The sequence below is a fragment of the Phascolarctos cinereus genome, unplaced genomic scaffold (assembly GCF_003287225.1).
Source record: "Phascolarctos cinereus isolate Bilbo 61053 unplaced genomic scaffold, phaCin_HiC Scaffold_4;HRSCAF=312, whole genome shotgun sequence".
NCBI classification, from domain to species: Eukaryota; Metazoa; Chordata; class Mammalia; order Diprotodontia; family Phascolarctidae; genus Phascolarctos; species Phascolarctos cinereus.
Genome location: NW_027555847.1, coordinates 593,987,934 through 593,998,777, shown reverse-complemented (window position 1 = coordinate 593,998,777; position 10,844 = coordinate 593,987,934). Strand labels below are relative to the sequence as shown.

At 44.4% G+C, this 10,844-nt stretch overlaps 1 protein-coding gene across 3 annotated transcripts in view; it reads left to right on the top strand.

The window, feature by feature from the left end:
- Positions 1 to 773: 773 nt before the first annotated feature.
- Positions 774 to 10,844, top strand: part of YWHAZ (tyrosine 3-monooxygenase/tryptophan 5-monooxygenase activation protein zeta) — a 39,772-nt gene continuing 29,701 nt past the window's right edge. Inside the window, exons 1-2 of one of the 3 annotated variants that reach the window (XM_020969456.2) lie at positions 774 to 928; positions 3,966 to 4,270. In XM_020969456.2, the coding sequence (XP_020825115.1) occupies positions 3,977 to 4,270 (294 nt within the window). In that variant the 5' untranslated portion in view covers positions 774 to 928; positions 3,966 to 3,976. Of the gene's footprint in view, positions 929 to 1,705; positions 1,807 to 3,965; positions 4,271 to 10,844 lie in introns of those variants that run through there. The other 2 variants (XM_078153688.1, XM_020969458.2) reach the window with 2 other exon arrangements.

Genomic DNA, 10,844 nt, shown 5'->3' with positions numbered 1-10,844 from the left:
ATGAAAGGGGTAGATGTCTACTCCAGGTCTACCCCGCCCCCGCCCAGCCAGGCCGGCCCCGCCCCGTAGGGAGCATAGGGGGAGGGGCGAGGCAGCTCTCCTGCCCCTCCCCCCGACCGTTCCGGGGTGGGGAGGCCACTCTACCCCCCTCCCAGCCCCACCCCAGATCGATCACAATGCAGGAGCTGAGGGGCAGCTCACACTATCCGGTCGCTGGACCCAGCCCTGGGGGCAGTAACCGCGGCAAAGGGAGGGGGGTGAGGAGGGCTGGGGGGGGAGGGGGGAAGGAAGAGGGAAGCGGGAGGGGGGGAAAAGGTAGAGTTTGAAAGGCCCCGGATGTTGCTGAAACGCAGCCTCAGCCAGAGGGAGTGACTGGCGCAGGCGTTGAGGGACCTAGCGAAAGGATAAGGTGGGGCGGCAGTTCTTCCCTCTAGTGGGGTGGAAGGAGGAGTTTCAGGGGCGGTGGGGGTGGAGGAGGAAAGGGTAGTGAGGTTGGGCTGCGGTAAGAGAGGTGGCGAGGGAGGGTGTTGCGCCTTGCGCAGGCGCTCACGGGACCAGGATAGGGGAGTGAGGAAGGAGGAAAAGGGGTGGGGGCTGGGTAAAAGTCGGGTCGCGCGCGTTCCCCAGCCACGCTCGTTCGCTCTTTTTCCTCGCGCGCGCGCGCCAGGAGCGGCGGTTGCGCTTGGGCCCTGGAGCGGTGGGCACCAATCAGTGGTTGCCATAGCAGCGTTTGACGTCATCGTGCGTGTGGTGCCCCTGCTGCCGGGGCTGGTGATTGGAGGAAACCCCGTGTCTGCGGAGCGGCTGGAGCCTGTGAGCTGAGAGATATAGGGACAGAGTCTCAGCCCCGCCGCTGCCACTGCCGCCGCCCAGAGACCGCTGAAACCCCCGTCCGTCCGTTCGCCGCCGCCACTCACTCCGGGCACAGGTAAGCGATGGTGCTGCCGCACCCAGGCCTTTTCCTCTTCTCAGCCCTGCCTTGGAAGGGGTGGAAGCGGGGTGGGGGAAGAAATCTCCCTCCCCTACGGCCGCCCCCTCCCTCCTTCCCCGGCTGGCCGCCTGGCCGGGCGGTAGCGGCGCTGGGCTGAGGCGGAGTCTGTTCAGGCGGAGACGGGGCGGTGGCTTCCCTTCCGCTGGAGCCGGGCCGCTCTTGCTAATGCCTCCGGCTACTGATTTCGGGAGCAGCAGTTTTTCAACCACTCGGCCCCAGATCTGCTCCTATTCGCTCCCCTCCCCCCTTTCACCCACCAAAAAAAAAACCGCGCCCACCCCGGAGATCCCCTGGGACAGGCGTCCGTCCTCGAGGCGCTGGGAGCGGAGCGGAGCGGAGCGGGCGGGGGTGGTAGCACTGTGTCCTGCCCTCCAGCCACTCTCCGGGAAAAAAAAGGGGGAAAATGAAAGACTCTCCCTTGTTCCTCCTCCGTCCCCGCCTCTCCCTGTGTTCTGCTACCTCCCCAGATAATTATTCCACCGCTGCGGGCATTGCAGTAGCAGCAGCAGCAGCGGCGGCGCAGGTGAGGCCGCCCCCTCCCCTCTTGTCCCCTCTTCTCCACCCTCCTCCCTCTCCCCCGAACCACTCCCTCCTCCCTCCCGCCCTCGTTCTCGGAGGCGCAGGCTCGGCGCTCTGGTCGCGGGCGGGCGCTGCGGCGGCGGGAGGGGGGGCCCCAGCCCTCCCTCACCCCACCCCCGAGGGGCCGAGGCGGCGCTGGCCCTGCCGGAGTCGGGCCACCTACTGGTGCCGCTGCAGAGGGGAGGGCGCCGGGGGAGACCGCGTCCTGGCGGGGCCTGCTTTGAGGTGTCAGGCAGGTAGCCCTGGGGCGAGGTCCGGCTTCTTGGCCGAGGCCGCAAATGCGGCTTGTCCCGGGTGGGTGTGGATGGGGGGTGACTACCGCCCACCGAGAGTGAAGGGTTCTGGGGTGGGGCATGCACACACTGTAGTGGAGCTGAATTTGCCTCGGTTGGAGCCGTGGGAGGAGAAAAGCCTAGCGTTTTCCCGGAGAGGGGAAGGGTGGGGTAGGAAAGGGAGTCTTGGATTTTTGGATTTTTTTTTTCCTTGCTTTATTGAGGCCCTGGCGAATGGGCTAGGGGGAGATCGGGTGGGGGCGGGGAGATCAGGTAGGGGAGGGGCTGGCTATGTAGCTCGGCGGGGGGGGGTGCGGAAGGGCGCTAAATCCCATTTAGACCTCTGCCCTGATTTCTCGGGCCGGCCTCAGTCGCTGCCGGGGTGCCCGGGGGAGGGCTGGCTCTCTGTCTGTCTGGGCGTGGTTCATCAACCCCTCTCCCCCCACCTGCTGCAGCTGTTGTGTCCTTAGAGCCTCGGTAATTGGGGCAGTGCGAGGACTGGCGGCCGCGGCGGATATCGCTCCCTGTGGGGTGTGTCCATTACCGGGTTCCTAGTGGTTCCGCTTCGGTGGGGCAGGCACTGCTGCCGCGCAGTCCGGCGGGCCAGAGCGGCGCCCCCTCCCCTTCGGGCGGGGGCGCGGGCAGCTCCTCCCTCTCGCTCTGGTTGGAGGGGGGAATTAACGCTCCTAGCCGTGGGCTGGGCTCGGTGACACAGATCCGCCATGACAAAGAGAGGAGGAGAAGGGGACTTGTGCTTATAACTTGGGAGGAGTCAGGAGGGTCTTGGGGCTAGGAGGTTGTGAGGGGCTCAGCCTCGGGCTCCTTGAAGACCAGCTCTGAGGTCTAGTTTTAACCCTCGTTTTGTCCTGGCTTGATGGGCGAGGCCATGAAGAAGTAATGCCACAAGCACCATTTTATTTCATGTGAGAACCTCCGCTTCCGTTGTACCCGAGGGTTGGAGGATATTCCCCCAAAAAAACCCTATTCTGCAACTAATTTTAAACATGCATGTTTTATAACTATTTTGATGGTTAATATGACATCTTAATAAGTGATTGAAATTAGGCCTCTAGAAGATGCCTTAGTCATAATATAATGTTGAAAATCAAGAGGAGCTGAAACTGCATCAAATGTAGGCATTTTAAGTATACCTAACAGTTTTTGCTAGGTGAACATCCATCTACTTGAAGACAAGAACACGTGTATGAGAAAAATTGATAAAATTTGGGAATTCTTGTGGAGGAGTGGGATAATTAGGTTCTAATTCCATGGTGACGAAACTGATCTTCACTTATTAACATAAGAATTACCTTAATCCAAAGTGACTATAAAGTAATTTTTACTGCTTAAAATTTTTTGTCAATTTCGAGCACTCTTAAGTACATTAAAATTTATCGGAAGGTAAATTAGAAAATCAAGGGAGCTTTAGAATTAGGAAAAGGGAAGTTAGATGGGAAAGAAAAAAGGGAATAAATAAAACAATTAAAATGTTTTTCAATTCACAAACTGGACGTGTGCACCGTTCTGGTTATTAATGGTCACGAAAGGTGGTCCAAAAAAGTAATTGGGTAATTCTGTAGCAAATTCTAATAAAATATGAACCCTATACCAAAACAGGTCATAAGTTTTTTTTAATGGAACAAGCATCATGAATGTAAACACCCATAACCTGTAGAATATGGATCTGTCAGTGTAAAAGTGGCGCAAGTGTTTGGAGGGTTCAATGAAATTTTCAGGTCATAAAAAAAGTAGCCACAGTTAGAAAAACTGCTCAATTCTAGTTCAGTGATAAGATTGGAAACGGCAGTTTTAAGCATTTGACTAAAGATGATAGTTCAGAGTTAACAGTGGTGTCCATAAGTTAAGACACTGTAACAGCATTTGTATTGATGAACTTATGAAGCTTTTGGGGGGTATCCAGAATCTGAATGTGTTTAAATAAATTGGTCTTTTAGCCATTTTGATTCTGATCATCCTGTATGAGAATTTTTGTATCCATTGACAATGGGAAATCAGTGTACCTTTTGGGTTATCATGACTACTTAATTACAGTAATATTCCTCTACTGGATTTAGATTTTAATTTTTTTGAAGTCTTTAAAATGCTACTTTTTTTCCCTTCAGAACATTCAGTCATGGATAAAAATGAGCTGGTGCAGAAGGCCAAATTGGCTGAGCAGGCTGAGAGATATGATGACATGGCAGCCTGCATGAAGTCTGTAACTGAGCAAGGAGCTGAATTATCCAATGAGGAGAGGAATCTTCTCTCTGTTGCTTACAAAAATGTCGTAGGGGCTCGAAGGTCATCTTGGAGGGTTGTTTCAAGTATTGAGCAAAAGACGGAAGGTGCTGAGAAAAAACAGCAGATGGCCCGAGAATACAGAGAGAAAATTGAAACCGAACTAAGAGATATCTGCAATGATGTACTGGTGAGAATCAATAAATATGTTCAATATAGCTTCTCTGTGTTGTAGAGGACATCAGATATAATAAGCTTGACTGTGGCCTTCCTTTGGTTTTTGTTTTCTATTAAACTGAGTAAGATCTTAAGATTCACTTTTTTTTGTGGAATGCTATGTCCCTTTTTATATCCCAAATGGAGGAGAGAGTAGAAAAAGAAGGGAGTGGGGTACCTTTTCTTAAAAGAAAAGCTTTTCAGCTAGTCTTAGAACTTATTCTCGCTGTGTCTTTTGGTACCTGGGATAGAAGACTTGTATTTGGATAATTATGAATAGAGTAACAGGACTTACGCATTGTATACCCGCTTTTCCTTGAGAGAGGGTGTGTGTGTGTGTGTGTGTGTGTGTGTGTGTGTGTGTGTGTGTGTGTGTGTGTCTTGTCTGTCTGGTCTGTCTGTCTGGGGGGTGGGGTGGGGGGTATTGGAATTCTTCTGTGTTGTGCTTTGTATAAGAGGCTGGTAATAGGAGTCTCATTATAGATGTAGTACCCCTCCCTGGATTAGCTGATGTAATGTTAATAAAATGAGTCAGCCAAGCAGAAAACTGTCTGGCATCCACAGTGTTGCTATTGCCTTGATCACTGGTAGCTGTGATAAAGATGCTGAACACCTCAAATATGAATTTTCTTTGTAGGTTGCGGTAAAAACCAAAATACTAAGTTTCAGCTTAATTCTAAGAAAGGATGGTTTATCAAAGTGCCTTTCTGGCCTAGAGAATATAGAATTTGATAGAATAATCCTTCTTTACCTGTTTATAGTACCTTGAAAATAGGAATTTCGTGCTCACAGAGTAACACATGGTCAAGTTTGCCAACTTTTTAAATGAATTAGAATAAAGAATTAATGTTTCTATAATGCTGAATTGAAATTTTTTGTTATTAATACATATGCATGGAATGATTTATGTGCTGAGAAATTCATGACCACTACCAGGAGAGTTGTTCTGGTTTTGGGGAGGGGGTATTTAAAGGACAATTAATATTTTTCATACTAATTGTAATTTGGAAATACAGAGGTATACTTGGAGTTAAAACTTTTTTTTAAAAATTACTTTATGGAGAGTTGTGTCCTAAAACAAAAGAAAAGGGAGTCAGTGTTGTCTCCTTGGATTATTGAGGTATAAATTCAAAAGCTTGAAAATGAGTATCATTCTGACTATGGTTTCAGTTTTAATTATCAGCTAGTATTTAGTGTACATCTGTAATTTAATAATTACTTTCATTTTCTTGGGTGTCTGATTTGAATATTTTCATTCAAGCTGAGATATGATAATTTTCTTTTTGATTATTGAAGTTGCTAGGTAAGGTTTTTGTTTTGTTTTGTATTTTGCTGCAAACTTCCATAAAACAAGTCAGCATGAGGTTAAAATTTAGATAAAAAGAATCATGATAACACTATTGTGCTAAAAAGATAATCTACCTTTCCAGGTAGGTATTTGTAGATTCTCAGGATAATAGAGTACAAAAGATGCTGTTAAGTGCTCATCTGGATTTTCTGTATTGTCCTGCTATCCAAAATACATTTATTTTTAAGGCCTTTAACTTGTCAAAGAGTATGAGTTCTTAATTGAATTTCAGTATTTAAAATGTAACTTCAATTCTTATCTGTGGTTAACTATCTATTATAAACTTGATTTTTTTTTGCTTGTCATTTGTATTTGAGTAGTGTTTGATTTGAGATCAATACCCCTTGAAATTCTTTTGACAAACAACTGAGTGAAAAGACTTCCAGAGTATATGTCTTCATTATGTATTGAGTAATTTAGCTGAGGGAATTACAATCCAAATTAAGTCAACTTAATATGATGTCTGCCCTCTAAGAATTTGTATTGGTCATAGAGAACAGTATAGCATGAGCAGAAGAACCCTACTATTAAAGCATGTGTCAACCCTTGGCTCATTGCAAACTGTTGAGAGCAGAAGCTCTGGGGTCTATTGTTTTTCTTTGAATATCCTGAAAATGAGACTAGTATGTACTTGAGGACTCTTCATTTCTTTGAACACATTAGCCACCTGGCAAAAGTTCTTGAGGCTAGTTCAAGACAGCAGTGGAGACTTGTGAAGATTCCATTCCTAAATATTTCTCTTCCTAGCATTAATAATATCTTTGTCAACCTTCTAGATTATGAATTTTCCTTTAAAACATTTTATTCATCTTTTTACACACACACATCCAAAGTGCTTAGTCCACTTCCTTGAGTATGTATTAGACTAACTCAGTAAATGTTTAATTATTTGCTCAGACTTTTCTTTCTAAGCCCATAAGTATCCTGCCCTTAAAAAAAAACCCAACTTATTCTTTCCTTTCCCTTTTATTTCTTCTCTTTGCTTGAACAACCCTTCCCTTAGGTTTAATTTCTGAAATCAATCAAGTATGGCACCTATTTATGAGACAAAGGGGATGGGCTCAGTTTGTGGTGCAGATTTGCAATATTATCACTACTTTACCACAGCTTACCTATGCTTTTCTATTTAATAGCAAAAGTTGACTTCTATAAATACTGGATGAAGCTTAGTTAGTCTTAAGTACCCATCAACTCAATTCTGAGTTTACATTTCTTGAGCTTACATTTACGTATCAAATGTATTGCTTCCTTTCCTCTTGTCCCTTGAAGGAAGCCTAGGGAAAAAAGTTTGTGTCTATTTTTTTGTTTGTTTGTTTTTTGTTAGGCAATGGCGTTAAGTGACTTTCCCAGGGTCACACAGCTAGTGTTATGTGTCTGAGGTAGAATTTGAACTCGGTCCTCCTGAATCCAGAGCTGGTGCTCTATGCACTGCGCCCCCTACCTGCCCCTCCTGTCTACTTTCTTAAGTTGACAGCGGTGACTGGTTAATTATATTTGATATATACTAAAGTGAAATCTTAATATCAGCTGCCTAAATTCGGATCTGCCTAGAACTGTTTGATAATTGTGCATTAACTGGGCAGCAATTGTATGATGATGTCATCAGGGGAACACAGAAGAATACTGAGCTAGGGAGACAAGTCAGAAGACCTTCAGTTTTGTGTACTTTATGCCAAATGTAAATTACTTGACCTGTGATGTAATTATACACATTGCCTATCTCCAGTATTACAATAATTGAAGGTCAACCAGATACGTGATTATGAAGTATGAGAAAACCTTCCTGTTCTAGGATTTGACAACCTCTGAAGCCCTAGAATACTTGCTACCACTAGGAATAAGAAATTTTTTCAGAAGTCACTTGATTCTGTCAAATCTGGGAGATCAGTCAAGGAATGAGATGGGGAAATCAAAGTATGGGCACTCAGTATGTGGTCCAGATTGGTAAGATTGTCACTACCTTATCAAAGCTTTGACCTATGCTCTGTTTTAGTAGTGGTGGTCAAATCCATACTAGAGTATTCCATCCATTTATTTAGGCCCCACTAATAGATAAAAATATCAAGAACTTGGGGATCATTTAGTGACAGCAAAAAGATAACTTTTTATAAAAAAGTTAAAGGACAAGAATTATTGACCTTGAAACACAAAGTTACTGGGGAAAGTATACCAGGGACCCATTTGTTTAATTGTCTAGTAAAGGAAGTAATCCATACCTTTCTAACAAAGAGATTTAGGTTAGAAAAGACCAAGAAATTCCTGACAGTGGTTATTGTTGAAAATGGGGGCTGCTTATTGAAGAAGTTTGTGGTCATTGTCTTGAATGTTTTTTGAATGACCCTTGCACATAGTAAGCACTAAGAAAGTTTGTTGAATGCCTGCATACACAGAAGCAGATCATTTTTTTAAAAGGGGGAGGTAACTCAATATAGTGGAAAGTGCAGGATCTGGAGTCAGTGGACCTACTATTCAATTCCTAACTCTCTTCTGCTTAACACCTGTTATTAAGTCAGCCCCAACTTCCCTGTAACTCAGATTTCCTCATCTATAAAACTAAGTGGTTGGATTAGATCAGGGGTGGGAAACCTGTGGCCTTCTAGGTCTTTGGGTGCAACCTTTTGATTGAGTCCAAGTTTTATGGAACAAATACTTGTATTAAGGGGATTTGTTCTGTGAAGTTTGGATTCAGTCAAAGGGTCACACTTGAGGACTTAGAGGGCCAGGTGGCTTCAAGGCTGCAGGTTCTCCGCCCCTGGACTAGGTGGACCCCTCAGAACTCTTCAAGCTCTAAATCTTACGTTCTTATGATGCTTTTATAAATTGTTGATTTTTTTTTTTTAGCATTTGAATTAAGTTCAGTGCTTTAATTTAGAAAAAAGGTTCTTGAAGCCAAAAACTTTATATGTACTCTTGTCATACCACCTGTTCATCCCTGAGATACATTGCAGAAATCTAGATTTTCCTAGCAGGCTACCAGGAACCTTTTACAGACCCCTAATTTGTCCTGTATGTATCTTCTCTGCATAGTTGTTGGTACATTTGCTCTCTTATTGGATTGTGAGCTCCTTGAGACCAAGGACTGTTGCAGTCTTTTTTTTTTTTAAATATCCCCAGTATGCCTGGCATATAGTAGGTTTTTAGATTCTTGATGATTTGAATTGACTAATCTCTGTATGTGGGTTTTGATTGTGGATGCTACTGCCTGCCATCCAAAAAAGGGGGCTCCTGTGTCTTGAGGGTGAATTGTTAATCTGTATCATTGTTGGTTTCTTTTCTGAGACACAGTGACTAACCAGTCTGGGGCCAGGGGAGAATGGATATATGATTTAATTGGTGTGAGGAGCTCCCACTGGTCACTAAGAGGTTAAAATGACTTAGACCTGGTCGTACTGCAACTATGTGTCAGAGGCAAGATTTGATCAGGTCTGCTAACTCTGAAGACTAGTCCTTTATCCTCACTTTGCTACCTGTAAAATGAAAAAGACCAGAAGGCCTCTTAAGATCACTTCCAGGTCTAAATCCATGATCTGTAGACCATACTGTTTTCCCCCTCTATTCCAAGGGGTAGGTGCTTCCTCATCTTTGGGGGCCACGAATGGTCATAGGACATAGATTATTATCCTTGTTTCTACTCCACCCCAAATATTATATATCCATCTATGACAAAACACTTATTTTATCCTATTAAATTACTACTGCAGCTCATGGTGGTGTTTTATCTCCTCCACAACATGATGGTGTAATAGAAGGAACACTAGCTCAGGCAAATACAGTGTAAGAGAAAGAAAGTTGCAGTTTAAGTTGGAGATCTCAATTCAAGTCATAGACCTGGCACTATCACATGGTGTGTCACACACTTAAAGTGGCTTGCCAGGGTGGTACTATCTTGTATCTGAACTTCTCCATCAGAAAAATATCACCTACCTCATTATGTGTTTTGTAAACCTTAAAGTGACATCTGTAAAGTTGAAGGTATTAGGTTAGAATTGATCTAATCCACTTCTTACCTTTTGGAATTACTTGCTATTTCCTGGACATCGCTTCATTCTTGGACTATTGCATATCCTGCTGGTAGTTCCACCTGCCTCAGGAGACTTGCTGTTCCAGTCCATTCTCCATTCAGTCAATGAAATGATTGCCCTAAAGCACAGGTTAGACTATATTCCTCCCACTCCCCCCCAAAAAAAACCATACGAACAAAAAAACCTCCAACTTTTTGTTGTTGTTCAGTCCTGTCCTATTTCTTGGCAAAGCTACTGGAATCTTGCTTTTTCCTTCTCCAGCTCATTTTATAGATAAGAAACTGAGGCAGACTGGGTTAAATGACTTGCCTAGGGTCATACAGCTAGTAGTTATCTGGGGCAAGATTTGAACTGGGGTTTTCCTGACTCCAGGTCCAGCACTCTATCCACTGTGCCACCTAGATGCACGCCAGTAAACTAGTGGTTCCCTATTGCCTCCATGGTAAAATCTAAAAAGCCATTTGTTATCCAAAGCCCTTGAAAACCTTGCCCCCCCTCCTACTTTTCTAATCTTACACTTTATTCCCTGACAGGTAGTCTTTGATTCACTAATAGCTGTCCTGATTACTCTACAAACCATACACTCCATCTGTCAGCTCAGGGCATTTTCTCTGGCTGTTCCCCTCTGCTGTTTGTGCTGAACTCCCTGACTTCCTATCTCAGCTGAAATCCCTAGAAACCTTTTCCGTTCCTCTTAATTCTAGTGCCATCCTTGTGTTAACGACTTCTAATTCATGTATAAATGTAGCTTCCTTTGTGCACATTGTCTCCCTCACTAGATTATGAACTCTTTGAGGGGAGGGGACTGTCTTTTGCCTCTTTGTATTCCCAGAGCTTATCACTGTGCTTGGCACAAAGTAGGTGCTTAATAAATGTTTATTGGTTCTTATATTTTGGGCAGGGGGAACTAGGCAATGGAGTTTAAGTGACTTGCCCAGAGTCACCGATTCATATACTTTTAATTCATATTTCAGTGCTTTTGCCCTGTATTTTTCCTAGCTTAAATGTATTATTATCCTCCCTTTTACTTATCTAAATCCTACTGACACTTCAAAGTCACATTAATCTTTGTTTTGTATTATATTTTGTATAACATATCACAACACTTTCTGTCTTGTGTAGTATTCTTACGGTTTTTATCTGTTCACCTAGTTCAGAAAAATTATTGGAGGGTAAGG